Source organism: Colias croceus, chromosome 18, assembly GCF_905220415.1.
Source record: "Colias croceus chromosome 18, ilColCroc2.1".
In the NCBI taxonomy this organism is placed as follows: domain Eukaryota; kingdom Metazoa; phylum Arthropoda; class Insecta; order Lepidoptera; family Pieridae; genus Colias; species Colias croceus.
In genome coordinates, this window is record NC_059554.1 from 9,211,620 (window position 1) to 9,234,191 (window position 22,572).

General features: G+C 33.4%; 1 protein-coding gene across 1 annotated transcript in view; it reads left to right on the top strand.

The window, feature by feature from the left end:
• The window catches only part of LOC123699465 (carcinoembryonic antigen-related cell adhesion molecule 5-like), a 95,359-nt gene extending 75,282 nt beyond the window's left edge, over positions 1-20,077 (top strand). Inside the window, exons 8-17 of the mRNA XM_045646405.1 lie at positions 853-997; positions 9,477-9,613; positions 12,062-12,221; positions 13,811-13,968; positions 14,938-15,097; positions 16,098-16,258; positions 16,717-16,912; positions 17,579-17,762; positions 18,591-18,760; positions 19,943-20,077. Of these exons, the coding sequence (XP_045502361.1) occupies positions 853-997; positions 9,477-9,613; positions 12,062-12,221; positions 13,811-13,968; positions 14,938-15,097; positions 16,098-16,258; positions 16,717-16,912; positions 17,579-17,762; positions 18,591-18,760; positions 19,943-20,025 (1,554 nt within the window). The 3' untranslated portion in view covers positions 20,026-20,077. The remainder of the gene's footprint in view (positions 1-852; positions 998-9,476; positions 9,614-12,061; positions 12,222-13,810; positions 13,969-14,937; positions 15,098-16,097; positions 16,259-16,716; positions 16,913-17,578; positions 17,763-18,590; positions 18,761-19,942) is intronic.
• The last annotated feature ends 2,495 nt before the right edge of the window (positions 20,078-22,572 follow it).

The following is a 22,572-nucleotide window of genomic DNA, read 5'->3' on the forward strand; positions in this document are numbered from 1 at the left end:
TGAATTCGATAAATTTGGATAAATTACACGCTAGTAACAGAGCTATATCAATGGAAATGCCTATCAGTACTAACAACGGATACGAGATTCTCTATATGCAGCCTTCCATAATACCGATATATGTTATATTAATAACGAGTGCAGTTGCCCTAGTGACATGGTACATCGTACGGAGACTGCGTACATCAAAGCCTATTACTACGAGTGTTCATGGTAATCAAAAAGAAGAAATAGAACATCAATCGGCGGAGGGTGAAATTTCAGCGATATTAACGAGCCTTGCCCGCCAATAATCGCTGAACTTCAGGAGGGAGGTGTTATGTACCTACATATAAGATTAGAGGATGCATGGGGCCACCCAAGAAGCTGCACCTGTTAGGAATTGCGACATCGCGCACACCTGCGCTTCCAGAGAGTGTTGCGGCAATCATCGCCACCGCGACGCTGCAGCTACCCCGCCGAGGAGGACGAGCACTCTTAGTTCTAACATCGAACGGGAGGGACGTAGGTTAAGTTAGGAGTAATTTATTATGTAATTTTTTTTACAATAAATAATTTAAAGTAAATTTCGGTTTTTTTTGCGCCTTCGCGGGCCGGTCGATATAATTCACAAACCACAGATATTATTTCAAATAAACAAAAATACTCAAGTACAATTGTTTCAGGTATATTTCTGAGTATACTGATTCAAACAAATAATTTAATAGTGCCATTGTAATAGTGTAATATAACTAAGTGTGAACACAGGCTCCTGAAAAACAGTTTATATATTAGGGTCTTGGGTCATTAAATGTTTGTAGCAAATTATGGTGGAAATAAACGATTTATTTATTTATTAATGTTTTTTAACAGGTAGAAGTAGACGGTGAAGTAACCAAAAGCATTCTAACCTGGCGCGTGCGGCGCGAGGACAGCGGGCGCGAGCTCGCCTGCCGCGTGTCCAACCCTTGGTTCCCGGCGCATACATTGGAGGACTCTATTGTTTTGGAAGTTTTGTGTAAGTATATAGAAACAAAATGTTGGGTGGTTTTATGAAACCACGGTAAAAGTGAAACTTTTTTTCACACTATAGACATTTAACTAAAAATTATCATATTTGTACGATAATTATCGTACATATCGTGCGTCACGCGACATGCGCTACACAGACCAAAAAGTTTGAGACGATGTAATAATGTAATAAAAGTTTCACTTTAATAAAAGTATAAAAAACCGGCCTGTCGTAGCAAGAAGTCAAAGCAAAAGCCCAAAATCGACGTGACTGGAAAAAGTTTACTGAGGCCCTATGCTCCTCGAGGAGTTAAAGGAACAATCATCATATTATAAAAACAATACTGCTCGAATGAATAACATCGTGAAACCGACATGTCGAAGATTTAAAAGTTCGATATGTAACCCGCACTTGGCCAGCGTGGTGGATTACCCTCGGAGGCGAGTGTCCTAGCAGTGGGAACGTATATGGGCTGATGATGATGTGAAAGTAAATATAGGTGTATGTGTGAGATTATGAAACTTTTGTAATACATAAAATTATTGTTCTACGGTTTATTCAGAAGGTATTTACTGGATAGATTATAATTAAACGAAAACGTTAGTGTATTAAATTGTAAGCAAAATATGTTTACGTATCAAGATTTTTTAATGATTTGCAATCTTGTTTTTAAAGCCTCATACATACGTAACGATTTATCGTAGCGATAAATCTGTGCAGACCAGTTTGCGCAGTTTTATCGATCGTGTGTATGAAAAATCGATGATCTTATCGTAATGCCTCATACATACGTAACGATTTATCGTAGCGATAAATCTGTGCAGACCAGTGTGCGCAGTTTTATCGATCGTGTATATTACGATAAGATCGTCGATTTTTCATACAAACGATCGATAAAACTGAGCAAACTGGTCTGTACAGATTTATCGCTACGATAAATCGTTACGTATGTATGAGGCATTAGATGCGTATAAACATAAACAACAAACAATTAATATTACACCAAAAATTCAATTTACTGCATTTTTCAAATTCCAAACTTCCAATAATTTCATTCAAATTTTCTATTCAAACCGTGAATTCCTGAAATCAATTAAACACTCTAAACTACAGCATGTAGTGACATGTATTACGAATTTCATTAAGTTTACCGAATATCAAAATGGATGTGTTTGTTAATAACATCACTAATTATAACTTGTCACACGCTTGAATGCTATTTCACTAATAACTATTCAGTTTGTTCTTGTTAGTTTTGGTAGTAATTAAAACTAGAAATTATATAAACCCATTGAGCCCCAAGCGGCCCGATCGGTCCCAGACACCATAGATTTTCTATTGTGTCTGTGGTTCCGGGGCCTGAGTTATTAAATCTAATGTTCCAATAATCATTTATAAAAGCATTTACAAAAGCATATTAAATATTTTGGTGCACGTACCGTTGCTGTAAATAAATATAAACAAATAAACAAAAAAAATGTGTGCGTGTACTAGTGTACACACGTGAGAAGTGAAACTTCTCTATGACCTTATTTTGAAAAAAATAATTTATATACTGTATAAGCAACTTTACAAAAATACATCGAATCACGCGTGGTAGGGATAGGAAAAAGATGGCGCGTAACGGAAATATATCACGCGTAACGAAAAAAAATTACACAAAAATTTTTTTTTTCACTTCAAAAATCCTTAAATTAACCCTAATTTTAAAACTTACCCTAATAACAATTAAAAATAACGCGTAATATCATTAATAGGCTTCATACCTTTCCGCATATACTAAATTTTCGATAATTTATTCGAAACAAGCAACTATGTGCGTGTAACCTAAACACAAATAAACCCAATGTTCGTTTACAGAAATTCAATGCACAAACAATATTCAGAAACGATTAGTTAGCAAGTTGGCAACCAATAGTACTATTAACTAATAATAATCATTAATTTCTGCGAAATACTGTTACAGGTTTGACCTGATAACAAACTTCTTAGAACCAGAAACCAAAAGCCAAAAATCATAGAAACAATATCGCATGAAATTTTATAATAGTGCAAAATGACAGAACAAAAACGATCTACATATTTATTAGAGCAGGCTCCAAGGAGATGTTCGTTTGCAAAAATAGCGGACCTAAATCTGACTTCTGATATATATTGTATAGATCCCAGACATCCTATAGACAGATGTTGCCAACCAGTTTTGTGGTCCCCCTCCCTCCACCCCGGTAATTAAATATGGCATACAAAGAAAAACATAAAAAATTCCAAAACATGCCGTGTGGGGTATCAAATGAAAGAGCTTATTGAGTAGATCACGAATATATAGCATACTATAACATTTCTTACACCTTCTCTAAGATTTTTTAGAAAATTTACGAAAATGCTCCATTTTTGAGTTAACTTTAAACCACTATAGATTGAAAACTCATGAATATATTTTTTTAATTATTATTTTAAATAATTAACAATAGTCCATTGTTTACGATTCAATAGTTTGTAATAAGTGAGCTATATGTATGTGGTGGATTTGATAACCCCCCAAATGTTTTAAATTGCAAGGCGCAACTTTCACTGAAGTTACCGATTTGAAATCTTATCACACAGAGGCTGATTCAAGGATGTTCTGCCATATTGCAGAGATAATTATTCTAAGCTCTGACACCGATATTTTTGTATTAGGCCTTTATTTCTGGCATAAACTTGAAAATATACTCGCCATCTTTGAATGCTCCACCCACTCCCCCATGCAACTATTTTACTGTACGAACTATTGAATCGTAAACAATGGACTATTGTTAATTATTTAAAATAATAATTAAAAAAATATATTCATGAGTTTTCAATCTATAGTGGTTTAAAGTTAACTCAAAAATGGAGCATTTTCGTAAATTTTCTAAAAAATCTTAGAGAAAGTGTAAGAAATGTTATAGTATGCTATATATTCGTGATCTACTCAATAAGTTCTTTCATTTGATACCCCACACGGCATGTTTTGGAAATTTTTATTTTTTTCTTTGTACGCCATATTTAATTACCGGGGTGGGGAGAGGGGGACCACAAAACTGGTTGGCAACATCTGTCTATAGGATGTCTGGGATCTATACAATATATATCAGAAGTCAGATTTAGGTCCGCTATTTTTGCAAACGAAACTCCACTGAGAGTCCGGTCTATATTTTAAAGCATCGATCATAAAAACATGAAATCGTATTCAATAATATCAAACCTTTTAAATTACTCCTTTTCAAATATTCATATAATATGTGACTACGTAATTCAGTCTAATACATACAATGACACCACCAAGGAAATTTGAATTTTAAGTACTGTAGCTTTTAATGGTGAACGTATATCTAACGTTGGTTCAGCAGTTTCCGAACTTAATTGGTATAAACAAACATTCTAACATTCCTCGTATAAAAACATAAAACTTTCAATTACCACCCCAAATTGCGACCCCGCCTCCTTACAAAAAATCTTTTTAAGTACAAGTACTTTATACATTTCAAATATAAATATCATTCGCACAGCAGTTTTAAAACTAAAACTATTTGCAGCTAAAAGTCGCAGCCAATAGAAAGTAGCTATTAACAGCTTACCAAAAATTGTCGCTTACCTCAGTTCAAGTAGTGGCATCGTGCCAGCATATCGCGAACCTTCCACTAGAATATACTTCTTATCGTAAGCTGTTAACTGGCTAATACATTACGTTTATGTTTTATTAATACGTCTGTAAATGCGGCATTTGTTTTAATGCATACCAAAATCATCAGGGGTGTCCATTTGTCCATATTAAATGCTGGCCTATTTGGCTGTTTGGTAGAAAAGACAGGTTTTTTTTTCATTCTGGAAGGCCATAATCAAAATGCTCCTCCACATAATATTATGGGTACATTATTGATGAATGAATGTACAGATAAATTGAATTGACTATATTTTTGGCTGACTTACGAGAAATGTGCACCACAATTATGCTGCTTTATATTAGGTAGAAAAAACACTTATCGAGTGAATGGTTTAAGCCGTTTCAAACCTAGCGAAAGGTTCCAATTCCAAGGTCAATTTGTGATAAAGAAAAATAATAGATGTGCCAAATTATTGAGCCAAAACTTATTCGTCATTCGTTCCATATTAAAAGAAGACGTCAACAAAAGACACTTACAAAATTTAACTATCCAACTACTCGGAATTAGCCGAGCGTAAGAAGTTGATTACGTCACAGAACTTGGTTGAATGACAAAGCGACCGGTGCGGTTTTAACTTGCAAGATAAAAGTTACCGGATTAAGGCCTTTTAAAATGTGGTAAGGGATTTTAAATTGAAAGACTGTGAAGTATGAACATTGTGGTAGATGCAGATGAGAGTGAGGAAAGTTTTCCGTTTAGGCATACACCTGTGCTTTGTATGTCTTTTTTGTCAGACTGTTGCTCTAAATAAACAGCTTTATATTTTAGTTGTACTCAGTATAATTATAAATGCGTTATTTATATATTCTAATGCTCCACAATATCTTTACATAATAAGAAAACTGATTTATATTAACACATAATAACTTAAACTTCTCTGGGGAAGCTAGCCATCTCATCTTTAATATAAAAATGAAGCGCATAACTTGAGAACGGCTTAACCGATTTCATTAATTCTTTTTTATAATATTCCTTGAAGTTCGAGGAAGGTTCTTATGTAGAGAAATCGTGAATATGTACCACGGGCGAAGCCGGGGCCGACCGCTAGTCTTAATCTTAATATATATAAATCTCGTGTCACAATGTTTGTCCTCAATGGACTCCTAAACCACTTAACCGATTATAATAAAATTCGCACACCATGTGCAGTTCGATCCAACTTGAGAGATAGGATAGGTTTTATCCCGGAAATCCCACGGGAAAGGGAACTATGCGAGGTTTTCCCTCAAAAACGCGGGCGAAGCCGCGGGCGGAAAGCTTCTTAATATATATAAATCTCGTGTCACAATGTTTGTCCTCAATGGACTCCTAAACCACTTAACCGATTATAATAAAATTCGCACACCATGTGCAGTTCGATCCAACTTGAGAGATAGGATAGGTTTTATCCCGGAAATCCCACGGGAAAGGGAACTATGCGAGGTTTTCCCTCAAAAACGCGGGCGAAGCCGCGGGCGGAAAGCTAGTGTTCTATAAAATCATCAACATTTTGTCATATCTCGTAAAATAATTTTTAAATCACCAACACTTTGTTACTTCACATAACGAAAATACAACCTAAAATATTACAACATTGTACAGTTATATTTATTCAAACCGATACATTCAAACCGCAGCGGTTGTAAACAGTTTATGAACGCACGTACTAAACAATAAACAAAGTTACAGTACAAACAACGCGATAATTGTAGAATTGCATACTTTGTGCGGACTTTGTCAGCGCGACGCGTTCCGAATAAACAATTGAATTTAGACATAATTGAATAGATGCAATGGACCGAAGGTTTGTAATATCTGTTTTAATATGTAAATGTGTGTTTATTGCTGCGTAAGCCATTTAAAAGAATTTTTATGTTAAATAAACTTCCTCTAAATACCTAACTACGAACTAAAAATGGCAAAATATTGCCTTATTATGTTTGAGCAATTGTTTGTGTATATTTAGAAGTTTATAAATAAACTATTCCACATCCATCTAGACTCTAGAGGATTTCATTCACAACTAAATTCGTCAAATTCAATTCTGAAGTTTCACCATAAAACTATAACATATGAAGTTATTGTTAGTTATTAATTATTTATAATATAATAATATCAATCCATGCATCAATATTTAATGCTTTGATCCAGTTTACATAAATATTAATATATTATACAATTTCGTTTATGATATAGGTAATATGAATTTGCTTTTAGTCGCGGTTTCCGGCATGTAGCATTCAATTTAATCGAACGTGTTTTATGGATTCGATGTTGTTCGCGTAAAATAGAATTAAAATGTTGTTTTGCATGTCAACTGGTTATCACAATTGATATGAATGAAAAGTTGAGAGAAAATCTCGGATCAAAACAAAAGGTAAGCCATCTGTGTGTATGTGTCGGGTAATTACCCGACCTTATAAAATGTATCGTTGCAACGATAAAGTTTAAAGATAAATTATTAATTAAAAATAAAATATTGAAAATACATCTCAAGTTTTTGTCTGTCAAATTACCTCTAAATTCATAAGGATAATGGAAAACATCAAGACAGATGAACTCGAGGACGCCGTAGAAATCAAATTTTAACTCACAAAAACTGATCGTATTATAAAAAAAACAGACCTACTTTCTCACTCAAGTAAATAAAAATCATTCCAAGATCCAGTGGAATGGACATAAATTGAAATAAGAAACAGCGTCGGTCTGAACGGTGACGGCAAAAAGTTCAATGTGATTTATAGTGCAAACTGCTGGATTGCGACTTATGTATAAATAAGAATGGTACTTTTTTGTATGAAATATTATAAACTTGATAAAAAAAATGTGTGCGTGTACTAGTGTGTACACACCTAAGAAGTGAAACTTCTTTATGACCTTATTTTTCAAAAAAAAAATTATTATATGAAACTTTACAGAAATTTATATTCGATGTGCGTGGTAGGGATAAGAAAAAGATGGCACGTAACGCAAAAATGTCACGCGTAACGAAAAAATGTTACACTAAATTTTTTTCTAACCCCGATAAAGAAGTTTCACTTCAAAAATCAATCATGTATCTAATTATTATGTATAGGTACAATAAGTGTATTTGAAACGATTTAAACGTACTGATTCATATTGTTCTTTCACTGAATGATATTTGTAGATATTTAACTGTTAGGAGGGAAGGAACAAACAACACGGGTTATAGTTTCACACTGTCTTTATTGGCACTAGTCCCACAGTAATGGATCTACTTAATATTATATAAATTCATAACAATAGAAAAAAATGTAGATAAATAATTGACGTTTTCTTGCATGATTCTGTCCGCTTTACCGGAAGTTGCGGGTGAAGCGGACACTTTACTGTCCGCTTCACCCGCAACTTCCTTCCGCGTACGGTGAAACTGTGGAACGATTTGCCACCTGCAGTGTTCCCGAACAACTACGACATTGGGGCCTTCAAGAAAAGAGCTTATTTGTCCATAAAAGGCCGGCAAAGCACCTGCAACACTAGAGTGTTGCAAGTGTTTATGGGCGGGGGTGACCACTTACCATCAGGTGGCCCACCTGCCCCTTTGCTTGCTCTGACATAAAAAAAAAAAAAATGATTCGTTATATTTTCTGTCCTGAAAATCGACAATATAATTTAAAAAACGATGTGTGGCACTCGGGGACTGCCGCGGTAAAGTTATTGCATGCCTTCAAGCCACACCTCCGCCCGTCGGAGTGGGGAGCGTGAGGTTTTTTCGTTACGGAATTTCTCGATTCGGTTCCCGCGCTCAAGGCCCGCGATAAAAGCTATGCAAGCTGCTTGGAGCAGTAAGCTTGTAGTTACATTATCATCAGACTTTATTTCTTCCCACTTCAGAGAAACAAGCCAATAATATTAAAACCATGAAAAATTCTCTCCCAATTTCCCAAACATGAGTTTGTATATTTTTAATTATGTTAATTCATTCGCACCTAATTACAAAACACGAGGTTTTTAATTGCTTACAGTATTCTTGTCACAAGCTAAGCTACTGTTTGCAAAGTTACCTAAACTTAGTTGTCCTAGACTTAAGTTAGCGTTAATTTCACTTGGAATCTTATAAACTTTAATTATCGAGGTGAAAAAGGTCTTGAGTTAAATGTTTATTTTATAACTGTTAATGGTTTTAATTAATAAATTGTGTAACCTGTTTAAGTAGGTATGGGATTGTATAATTCTGATGTTAATAATTGAAAATGGAAGTGAGATGATAATAATCAAATCATTAAAATGATTATCAAAGAAATATTTTGATATCATCACTACATAGTATAAAACAAAGTCGCTTTCTCTGTCCCTATTTCCCTATGTCCCTTTGTATGCTTAAATCTTTAAAACTATGCAACGGATTTTGATGCGGTTTTTTTAATAGATAGAGTGATTCAAGAGGAAGGTTTTAGTATATAATTTATTAGGTTTTAGACAAAGCGGGCGAAGCCGCGGGCGGTTAGCTAGTTCGTCATAAAATGTATATGCAATGAAGAGCTCATTATACTGTAGAGCTCACCACATAATATTTTTAATAGACAACATTGTATCCTTTAACATAGTAAGGTAGGTCATGGAGCTACCAAGTTTTAGTTAAACGTAGTAAAATATCCGTCATCGTATTTTCTTGTGTTTGATTTTATGCGAGTATAGAAAGAATTTAAAGAAGGTCTCCCCGTGATCACGCATACTGCAAAGTGTGCAAAACGTCGGGATAATAATATGATGAATAAATCGCGTTTAAATTCCTTTAAAATCTTTAATTCCTAGACCTATCATTGTTACACACAAATTCATTTCTACATCTCTTACAGATCCACCAATCCCCCAAATATCTTTAATCGAGCCGCGCGACAGTCGCCAACTCCGTGAGGACCAAGATGCTGTCCTGCTGTGTTCCGCTGATGCGTCCCCACCGGCGTATAACTTCTCCTTTTATAAGGGCTTCGAGGTAAGGAAACAATTGAAGATAAGGCAGGTCCACTTAGAGCTAGCATCTCGATCGAGGAAAGCGTGTATGCCACTGCTATTCTCGGCCAAACACGGTCCACACTGACTTCTTAAAAGAAACTACTTAATTCATTTTAATCTAAATGGCCAGTAGTGAAGTTAAAGTTATAGACGATACACCAAAAAAACTGGGTCTGTTAAGACCTACACCACTGTACCAATTTTAAAGACGTACACGACAACAAATGTAGAGCAATGCAGCTTATCAATATACCACGTCTCTAAGTAAATATAAAAAAGTGTGTCTGGTACTTTCAGCACTTCTTCTGTTATACAATATCTATTCCACTTGTAAACCTATAACTTTGAAAACTGGAAAGGAAATAGAGATTGAAAAAAATTGAATTTAAAAAGTGAAATATGTGTATCAAATACATTTTTTATTCAGCGCATAAATTATTAAAAAATCTTTTCACATTCACACAAAAAGCGAGAATATTTGAATCACTGTGTTGATTACGTTACATCTGACTACATTAATTATTTTGCACAAAAACATGTTTCGTTGCTGCAAAAAAGCAAGCATAGAAAAATAAAAAACTTGTATATTCTTAATGAATAATTCAACATAATAATTAACGTTAGTTCGCTTGTTATCAGTGAACATATTTAGTTTTTCACAACTTCTTAATGAGATACGTTAAGGGGAGGCTCCATAAATTTTATTTGAATTTGCATTAACATTCTGAAACAGTCACACATACAATCAAATTGGAATTTTGGTATAAGATTTATTGGGTTTTTTTCTTTCCATGTACAAGACAGTTACTTAATTTTCGCTAGATTCATTTTTTATTAAAAAATAATGCCATTTTTAATGATAATTACATTTTTTTTAAGATTTACTTGGACTTTATGTCTAAAATAAATGCTAACAGTAAGAAAATATAGTTTACTATCCAATCCCAAGATATTTTTTCTCTAGATCAATTATTATTTTAGTTATAAACGAAATAATAATTGAGACTTACGAGATTTAGTTTCGAGCTCGAATGCGATCAAATAGCGCACGCGATATTCAACTTTATTACGGCTGTGTTACCGTGAGTACCGTAGCGTAGCGGTCTAACCGGTCTCTCAGTGCCAGAAACTATGTTAGGGGGCCTCCTCTTAACAAGTTTCAGTAAGGTTATGTTTGAGCCTAAACAAACTTGATTATTCCTTCCCATGCCGTAATTAATTATAATGAAGGTATTAGCTAATAATCCTGTATCGGTAACATTAGTTTCATGTTTCATGATAATGTATTGTAATATCGCGATTTTGCCTTTAGCGTTTTAAATACAGACTAAATGAGCATTTATTAGTTTTTGTTCAAGTTTCAATTATATGTGAATAAGTTTTATCCATCTGATTAGAGCTTTTGTTTTAATCTAGACATTAAACTGGTAAAGGTTAATATTATTTACTGTTGGATTTCAAACATTTGAGTTTCTACGACAAATAATTATACCTTAACAATAATTATTCATTTGTCAATATGAAACTCATTTTATAAAAATCTTAAAAATAAGCTAAAATCTGAGCTTGGTTAATTACTCTGTCCAGCATGTGTCTTACCCATTGTACATAATGTAAATGTACTTGTAAATGTACTTGGTACTTGCATGATGGCGTCTTATTTTCAAGTACAATATAACATTTTATCTATCCATTATAAACTCATAAAGCATTATAAATTCAGAAGAGACTCTAGCGAGGTGTTTATACAGTCGCATTACACTCTCAAGCACAGTCCTTACAATAATAAAATTTTAAAGCTTCGAAATCAAGAGCCTAGTGAAGTCGTTCACGCAAATTGAAAGTTAAGTCTACAAGTAACTCGTGGCGTGACGACATGTGACCGAGTAATTAGTATGAAATTAATTCAACATGAAAATTCAATTTATTATGCCGTAAAAGTAATAACTTTATAATAACGCTCCATTTACTGCGCGCTGTGAAATTAGTTTTTCGATCAAACGGTTTCATTTATATGAAGCTTATGTGGAGTATGTTATGTATTATGTAAATCATTATGTCTAAGGGACTTTATCCACAAAGGTTGTTGGGTCTCGTAGGGTACATGACAAATAAATAGGATATTTCATTGAATTGTACCGACTTGTATTTGACCGTATTTTTTAAATTGCAAGGAATAATTATTTTGCTTTTGATCATAACTCGATGAAAAAATTGGTATAGAAGATGTTTAAATATGTTTTTGTTTTTAAATGCGATGATTATAATTTTATATCCTCGGTACAAAAATTAACTTTTACCCAACTGCGGCCGAAATATTTTGTACACTTTTTTGTGAATACAAAACCAAATATTATTACCTATAAGCTTACTAAAGTTATTCTTAATATTATATTCTACTTCTTCTAAAAATCAATCAACTCAACAGGATCACTTAGTCCGAGACGATCCCATAGGAGGCATATCCATAGAGGGCCAGAAGCTGTTCCTCCACAACCTGAGGAGGCATCACTCCGCGAGATACAGGTGCAGGGCGTGGAACTCGGAGGGCAGTGGACTCAGCGAACCGATGAATTTAAATGTATTGTGTAAGTATGAAACGTTTTTATACATATTAGCTGCTGTATGTTTGTTTGTATGTAATCGATGCCTTTAGATTTTGATCCACGTTAAACGGACATATTTCCATTTTGTAGATTTGTCAAGTATCTATAATTGGTGACGGTACAATTATTTTAAAGCGTGAATTAGGGTTTCTTAACTTTATTAATTATCTTTATTTGATTTATTAACCGACTTCAAAAAAAGGAGGAGGTTATCAATTCGGCCGGTATGTTTTTTTTTGTATGTACACCGATTACTCCGAGGTTTCTGAACCGATTTACGTGATTCTTTTTTTGTTCGATGCGGGATGGTGTCGAATTGGTTCCACAAAAATTTCATTTGGATAGGCCCAGTAGTTTTTATTTTATGAGCATTTTTGTCTGTATTTGTAAATGTTGCAAGTGCAAGTTTGAAGTTGGTTGTTTTTAAGGCAGTTATCACTTGTTTCAAACAATTTAATTGTACATTCATATGATACATAACACGAAAAACAAAAGCAAGAGATGTTTATAAAATGCATTCAAATAAGATGATTAGTGTTTTTATATTATAATTCAAAATAAAAACAAACTTAATGTAATGCGATTTACATAAATTTACAGGAAAAGCATTACTGGAATATTAATTTCTGAGAATCGAAGATGAAAAGCGAATGGTTGGTGCAAAGCAAACCTTTATTAATATATTTCTAAGTATTTGAAAAGACTACTCGGGACTCTTGATCATACTTCTCTGTATAAATTATTGATCTAGGAAATCTGATAAATCTAACTAATAATACAAGTGAAAATCTTTGTAACTCAATCGTGCTAACAGTTTACTGAATACGAACAAGAATACCTGTTTTAATATCGATCTATTGTTATCTTACGCGTAATCTATACTATAAAAATGAATCGCAAAATGTGTTGGTAAGCGCATAACTCGAGAACAACTGAACCGATTTCGTTAATTCTTTTTTTATCACATTTCTTGAAGTACGAGGATGGTTCTTATGGAGAGAAAACGTAAAAATGTACCACGGGCGAAGCCGGGGCGGACCGCTAGTATTAATTAAAAATATTAGTATTTTATCATGCATCGTGGCAATTTTATAAACATGAAACCGTTGATACATGAATGTTTATAAACATATACGTATAACAAGAGTTATAACTCTTTGGAACAAAAATAGTTTTTGAGATCTGTATAAATTTGGAACTGAGAATTAGCAATACTTAGGCGTCATGCAAGAAAGACTGTTGTGTTTAGGTAGTAGTTTATCATAAATAACCATATTCACAATTTCTTATTTCTCTTTAACAACATAATAATTTTGTATGTTGTTTCCTGAAAATTTTTTGTATGTTATTTCCTCGCGTTATTACCCGCACTGCTCCGCTCTATTTGTCTTAGCGTTATGTTATGTGGGTGCCAATGGCCAAATTTCTTAAAAATCAGTTCTGCAGTTTTTGCGTGAAGGAGTAACAAACATAAATAATATTTTGAAATTACACTACATATTATTAGTAGGTAGTTGAATCCTAATATTATAAATGTGAAAATTATTAAGTTTACTTATCTCGTCAAACAGCTCGACCAGAATGTTCAGCAGGCAGTGTGGTCCAGCACATCGCGGGCGCCCCCGGGGGGGAGGTGCGTGCGCGATGTTCCGTGAGTGCGCCCTCCGCTAGGGACGCGGGGCCCTTGAAGTTCTATTGGACTTATAATGGGACTAAGGATGTGTTGCCTGTAAGTGTATATTATAATCTTTTGGTGGTCGAAGGTACAGTCGAAGAATAGAATTTAATGAGTGTGTGTCTTTTGGTGTGATAATATTATATGAATACAGAAAAAACTTTAATGTTAAACTTGATAACTGATAGTATGTTTGTTGTTAACTAAAATTTGTAACTTTACAATTAATAATAGGTTGGATTCGAATTTTTTGGTTGATATTTCTCTAACAGTTACGATCAATTTTAGAAATTATTTAACCATTAGTAAATAAATATCTTTATCGAGTAATTTATCTATATTTTTATTACTGGTCAATACAGTTGAAACCGGGACAAGATGTTAGTTTTATTTAAAATAGTAAACAAAGAAATGAGACATCTGATTACAGATAAAATTTCGAGTGTTTGCTATTACTTCAAAACTTCAAAAGTAAAGATTTAATATTCAACATTCGATATTTATTCATTCCATCCAATTACCCTAAATATCAAATAAATTCAAGAGCCAACACTTATTCAGCAAAATCTAGACATTTATGCCAATAAGGCTTAGCAAAGGATCGAATTAAATCTAAGTTCGAGAAATATCTTTTAAGAATTATTATTGTTATTGTATGAGTGCTTAGTGTATAAAATAATAGATACCTATAACATTACGTAAATGAAAAATATGCAAAAACAACCTCGTACCTGAAATTATATCGATGATGATACTAAAGGTTATATAAACAATACTAACATAAAAAATGAAAACACAATTCAATAATTAAGTGTACATTATTAAAAAATAAATCTCGTGTCACAATGTTTGTCCTCAATGGACTCCTAAAGCACTTAACCGATTATAATAAAATTCGCAGACCATGTGCAGTTCGATCCAACTTGAGAGATAGGATAGTTTAAATCTCAAATAGTTTTAGAGAAAGCGGGCGAAGCCGTGGGCGGTAAGCTAGAACATTATAGATATCAGTATTACCCATAGATACCAGTATCAAACGTAACAACAATGGGATCAAGCAGCACAGTTATCCACGGTCTGCCAAGTATTGATGATGAAGAGGATCTGGGCTGGCTCGCGTGTTGGGCCAGGAATGATATCGGCAACCAACGGGAACCGTGTTTGTTCAGGATCATGCCTGCTGGTATGTATTTTGAGATAATAAAAAAAAGGTACAAATGCAAATGCGTAAAAATGTGTAATGGTATCTATTATAGACAGAATTGTGAATAAATATCGTAAAAAATATATATTTTAAACTAGGAAAAAATGCTTAGTAGACCACTTTCCTATTTACTTATTGCCTACAAATTAAAATTTGATTTTATTTTTTTTTCCTTATTTTCACACACAAAATCTGATCACTAATTTGATCCGGGTGAAACTACGCAGATGTAAATTAGTAAAGTATAATCTAGATTAAGTTTTAATTTCAATATTAATACTCTATTCAATCAAGAGTGTATGTTACAACTCCTTATATTTCTGATAATTTCAAGCTATACAAGATTTCTGCGAAAAGACTCATGTGGTAAATGTATTATCTCATATTAACAATAGTTCAAAGATTCTGAGAGTTTGGTTTTGGTTCTCGCTATTGTATAGATACCAGGAAGAAAATATTATTTTACCTGAAGATAAATCTCGTGTTTAAATGTGCAAATGATATAGTTCTCGATGCGTCTCGCTTTTCTATGAAATACTTGAAAATGTTATTTTTCCTAGATCAGTTGGTAATACAGTTCGACATAATATGCCATAAGCTCTCAATTATGTAAGTACTTATAAAGAAGTTAGTTTCTTTTAGATGGCTTAATTGGATACAAAACATGCGCAACGGTCCTGTATTTTTACATAAACTTTATTCACCAGTTCCATCAATAAAATATTAATCTTCATATTAATGTATCATTGGTTGAGATACTTTACCAACGTCTCCATAGATCGAAGAAGAACGGAGCGTCCCTATAAACCGAAAGAGTTGAAGAAATTCGATTGCTTTGTCGATCGATTCGATTGCTGAAGTCGGATTATAAGTAGTGTTTATGTTCTAAAGATTCCCTCCCACCTTTGATCGAATATTTTTCTTAAAAACTTTCTGTATTCACCATTTCTTCTACTTAATGTTGTATAAATATTACCAGGTTACCCTGAACCGCCCAGCAAGTGTGAAGTAGACGGCAGCTACATCCGCTGTGAAGCCGGCCATGATGGAGGACTTCCACAATGGTTCGTAATGGAAGCCCTGGGAGTGAAGCCATACGAACATGTGAGGAATGAGATCGATTCCACCATGAATGACCAGGTGGGCAGGAATTGTGTTATAAACATTGTAGGGTATTAAGCGATGACTGTTTTCTGTTCTGTGTCTCCAATATTAAGAAAATATTGTGCCAAGAACTAATTTTCTAGTTATATTAATATAATAGTGTTTTTTTTTAATCTTTGTGCACATTTAAGAACACAAGCTTTTTATTTAAAAACTAGGTATCCATTTCCAGAAATTCGTTATTCGTTTCCTAATACTTAAATGAATTTAAGACATTAGTAATACAAATATTTTTTTGGAATTATAATATTATATTAAGATGTAATCGGCACACATCTGTTTGCCTGTAAATCGTTACATTTATTTAAACATACGCTTGACTAAGTATTTTTATTCTCTTTTAAAAAATCTAATGATAAATACTTGTTTTTTTTCTTTCATTTGGATCCTTAACCTAAATAATATTTAGTATAATCTATTTAAAATTATTCTAGGGCATATCCGGTCGTGGTCTAACCGAAACAGTGTACAAAACAAGCAACGACGCTTCCCCGCAGTTCGCATTAGACGCCCTATCACCGGGACGATACACATTCCTCATTTATGCGGAAAATCCAAGAGGAAGGTCACTACGACCCGCGGCTTTACATGGAGTGCCTGTTAGGACTGTGGATGATCTGGATAGACCGGGTAAGTAACTTATGAGAATACGTGGTTGGTAGGTTACTAATAGACCGGGTTAGTAACTCATAGACCGGGTAAGTAACTCATAGACCGGATTAGTAACTCATAGACCGGATTAGTAACTTATATAGATAGGTTAATAAAAATACTTATACGCGGAGAAACCGAGGGAAAGACTCACTACGAACCGCTGTTTTGCATGGCGTGCCTCTTAGGACTGTGGATGATCTGGACAGACCGGGTAAGTAAGTTATGGACCGGGTTGTTAACTCATAGACCGGATTAGTAGCTCGTACGTTAATACGTACTCAATACTCATCAGTCATCAAATACTTATAAATAGTTGAAAATACAACTTTGTAAGATATTGAATAAGTTCCCACTTATTAAGCGGGTCATTAAATTTATAAAATGTACTGATATCTTGACTGATATCATATGACTTTTAATTTTATAAAATCGTAGTTTATTAGTACAGATTGATAATAATTTCATTGAAGACTTGTTACAAATTAATACAATGAAATATAATTATTAATTCTATATCTTACTTATTTCATACGAAAGTTTTTTAGGTGTTTGAAAATATTTTAGTAAGAAAACAATTACAACGCAATGTTTAATACTAAAACTGTATTATTCTTTATAATATATTGTAATACCATTATTTAGATTCGCTGCAAACCATGACGCCAGCCCCACCGCAAGTGCCCATAGCTCCTCAAGACAACGGCGTGGCTTTGCTCGTCGGAGCAGCTTTATCATTAGTTCTTCTGACCATCCTAACGACCATTTGCGTGACCATGGTCGTCATGTGCAAGAAGGAAACACGACCGAGACGAGATACTGAAACTAAGTAAGTTGTTGAAACGATTTTTTTTACATTAGGTATTATATTATTTTAATGAAATCTTAATTATTTTTACAATTGTTTTATTTTTTTCAAGATTAGTTATAGTGTTATATTGTGTTTTCTTTAGGTAGTGGGGCTACTTTTTCATTTTTTAATAAACCAAATTTAAATAAGATCGTGGTTGCGGGTCGCGCGTGTTTACCGCGCGCTGTCTCTATCGATAACTATATTTTTAAAAATTACACATGGGGCCCTGTTAAATATTAGTTTGAAATTTAATAAAAATGTACTTCGATTCTACACAACTGCCTAATAGATGTAGACAGTTGATAACAAATCACAGCAAGTCAACGACTATTAACAAATTGAGGGTAGTTGGGTCAAACGTCGTATAAACAACGTCCGAGCCCCTAGGCACGATTCGTACGAATGAGCCACGATTCAAAGGAAAGCAGCATTTTAACTATTAAATGCTGCTTTCCTTTAATGCCAAAACATGTTCTTCTTCTTCTTCTTCTTTGTTTAGCTGTCGAATTAGTATTCGACAGCTAAACATGTTTGGGCAGGAGATAGTGACAACTATATTGACAACTATTTATCCACACAAGTGGAGTTATTTTAGCTGCGTTAAAAACAACCGACTTCAAACTATGGGACTAATTCGATACCATCCCGCATCGAACAAAAAAAGAATCACGAAAATCGGTTCAGAAACCTCGTAGTAATCGGTGTACATACATAAAAAAAACATACCGACCGAATTGATAACCTCCTTCTTTTTTTTTTGAAGTCAAAAGAATCAAAAGATAAATCTTTCTATCGTCCACTCAGCGCGACTACCCGCAACGTCGGCGTGTCCATGTACAGCGGCGTGTCGGGCAGTCGCGCGCCGACCGTGCTGGTGCGCGGTCGCGGCTCGCGCGTGCTCGCGGCGCGCTGGTCCGCCGTGCTGGACGACACGCCGCTCGCTATGTTGGCGCTGGACAGCCGGTCTCATGCTAGTATGTTACTTTAATAGTATTTAAGTTATAGTTCAGGATACATCGCCCATTTTTGCAAGTGACTACTATCAAGCTGATTTTCCGTTTGTAGCTTTATTTTGATGAGACACCGAATAATTTCGTGTACAAAACTCTCGATTGTGGTAGCTAACAGAGATAACAAGGATAAAATTTTTTGATTTGATGGTTCTCAAATATTTATTAATTTGTAGCACAATATGTCTGTTGAATTATATAAACATTAACTAAGTGAAAACAAAAAAATCAGCTTGTTAGTAATCATTTATGATGACCTCGTTATCGATACACTTTGGAAAGGGGGACTCTTTGAACCAACCATAGATTTTGAAGGACAAATATTTTTTCGAATAATTTAGGTAATTATCTTGAGATTGAACAAAAAAAAATCAGTTAGTAATAAATATTTGAGAACCATCAAATCAAAAATTTTTATCCTTGTTATCTCTGTTAGCTACCACAATCGAGACTTTCGTACACGAAATTATTCGGTGTCTCATCAAAATAAAGCTACAAACGGAAAATCAGCTTGATAGTAGTCACTTGCAAAAATGGGCGATGTATCCTGAACTATTATTTACAATTATATATTGAGCATTTTTGTAATTTCTTATAGTATTTTTTAACTTTTACGTAAGTATACATTTTTATTTGTGTTAATATAATAAGCCATCCACACGTCTGCCGAACAACGTGACAAACAACGAACACATAGGGACAGCACTATACGAAGAAAAGAGATGTACTTATTTCCTTCTCGCTTCTCTGTGTAGCGCCGTCCCTATGTGTTCGTTGTTTGTCACGTTGTTCGGCAGATGTGTGGACTGTGGATGGCCTATTAGGCTTAAGGATGGCCTAGTATTTGCCACGTAATACAATTCGCCGTCATAGCACGGCGTCAGGTTAGCGATCTGACTCGTGCTAATTTCACGTTATATCTGTTTATTTTAATATGAGTTTATTTTTGTTATTTTAATCTCTTATTTTTGTGTTGTTACCACTCTTTATGACATTGTTATTAGTAATTTACTGTCCTGTGTTAGTAATATTTTCTGAACCAAAGACAGCAGAATAAAATAATTTCAAAATACGATTGCAATTGAATACGATGTATTTATTTTATTTATTTTTTGTTTGATATTTATAATGTATGCTTTACAGCAGACACAGATAGCCACAGCGACGGTGACATTCACGAAACTGCATTTATAAGACACGGAAATATGGAAACGCAAACTGATTCTTAGATAAATGAAGTTCTGAATGAATTTGAACATTCAAGATCGTTCTGCTTATATATATTATGGGTGTTTTAGACAAGTGATTATTTTGTCTCCAAACAATTGATTATTGAAATTAAACAATGCATAATATGAATGGCTACTTGAATATTTATTTTCATTGTTTCTTCAAGTTCTTCTTTAATATGTATTGCAATTTTGTGATTTATATTTATCTGCGGTTGATACATGTCAATGTAAATTGAATATTGTTTCTTTTAAGAATATGAAGAACGTAGTACTTGATTGATTACCTACAGAAGGTTGATAATATGTGTAAATGATTATGCCTATTTATTTTGTAATAAAATTCAGGAGTTAATTTACAAATATAAACTTAATAACTTTAGTAATTAATCATCGGTTTTATTCATAATTTTACATAATATGATGGAACTTTCAGTTGAAATAACGAAATGTTTCCCTACCATACCGAGAACTTGGTTACATGAATATATAAATTTTGTACATACCTACGTATGCTAGATAGCGTATTCCCATAATTTTTGGAGTTAGTGATGTGCATGCATGCAGTATTATTAGCGTGATATGTTTAGTTTCGTATTTAGTTCTGTATATAGGTAGGTATACCAAAGATTACCAGCTTTTCTAGCGATTACATTTCTATAATACGGGTATTGATTTCCATTACTAGAATAAGGACTGTTTAATCTCACCGATATTGTATTGTGCAGTTTTTAATTTATTGTGAGTATATGCAGCTATAGATTGAACCTTTGTTTTATTTAACTGGGTTGTTTTCGAATGCTGTTCGTGGCATGAATATGTATGTGTGAACTGATTTAGTTTGAATTAATTGTGGAGTCCGCTATTACATGTAAAATTGCTGGGATTCGGCTTTTATAATGCCAAATTTGTAATGTATAAAATTCATAAATAGATTACAAATTACATTTTTTGTAATATTGTTTACAAAGTTTGTATTAGTATTTTTTTTATGAGCCACATAGGCATCATCTATAAACTTACATAAAATTTACAAATGACGACTTTCCTACAAGTCTATGTGGATAAATAACTGTAAATTTATATACCATAACTTATTTATTTACCAGTAATGAAATCTGTAATTTGAATTGCATTTAAGCAATCGAATGTATACGTTTTAGTATTACATTACACCAAATATGTAGAAATAAATAAATATTTATATTTTATTTACTCTGCCTTTTATTTACCTTTTTATGCCCTTATTAAGAAACTTTTACTAAGTTACACTTTTATTTTTAGATTTCAAAAATAGCTATATATTGGTAGGTTTGATTCGAACCCACGCTTTCAATCACAAAGAAAAGACATACAAGACATTTAAACCTAACGCATTTCATAAGATAGGGAAGAATAAACGCCTTTGTATTAAGGAATTTTATTACAAAATTAGAAATCTCTGTACCGCCATTTCAAAAGTCGCTTGTGACAATGTAAAATAAAAATGTAAACTTGAGAGTTTCACAACCGCCTTAAGACCCGTATAAAGTTTAGTTCACACTTATTTGTTCTTTCCACTTCGTCTATTGACTTTGTTGGAAAGAAACGTCAGAGATTGGTTTTAACTTTTTTCTTGTGTTTTCTTCGGAAATATCTATTTGCTTACAAAAACTAAACTAGACCTTTGAAATGGTAATCGCCGCCCTTGGGTTATTTTTTGTTAAACTATATTCAGAATGGATCTTCCTCAAATTTTTAGAAAACGTTTTTAGCTACAAAATTTACAAGACTTGGATAGAATAGAATTCTGTAGCCGAATAAAATTATAAATTCTGCTAAGTATTAATGAAATTTTATGAAATAGATTCCAATATAATATAGCCCAGTACCTTGATCAGATTAATTAAATTTTGTATGTACAGTCTACACCATTTATGAAACGTCGTTTCTATAAACATACATAGAAAATAAATTTAACTATTATCAATAAGTATAGCCTATTTAGTATGAAAATATTATGTCGTGTGGAAAGATGAGAGAAAATGAAGGATGAGGTTGAAAATTCAAAGGGGTATAAAAATAATAATATTAAGTTTAGGACAATAGAAATAAGTTTGATCCAAAGTTTTCAAAAACATTGAAAATTATTGTCACCTACGAAGTTCACTCGAGTCTCTAGCTCCTAAATTCAATACTCTTCGCCATTCCGTTGCACCTGTTAAATGTTTATTAACACCAATATGAATAAATTATACCACCATTAACCTGAAGTTTATCACTAGACCATGATATTAAGAATTCTCATGAAGTCCCTATCATAAAAGTCCCCAATTCTGTAATTTTGCATATTTTACGTTGAGCTATTTTACAATATTTTTACAGCGTACATTACAATTTGGCACCAGCAAGCCATAACAATTCGTGGAATTTATTGAGCCATTACAATAATTCCCGATGGGTTAAAAGTAAACACTATTAAAGATAATCTCTTTCGGGGAAAGAACTTTAGTGCAGTTTTAATGCGAATATAGTGTGAAATACATCTATCAAATTGATTTCTTATAT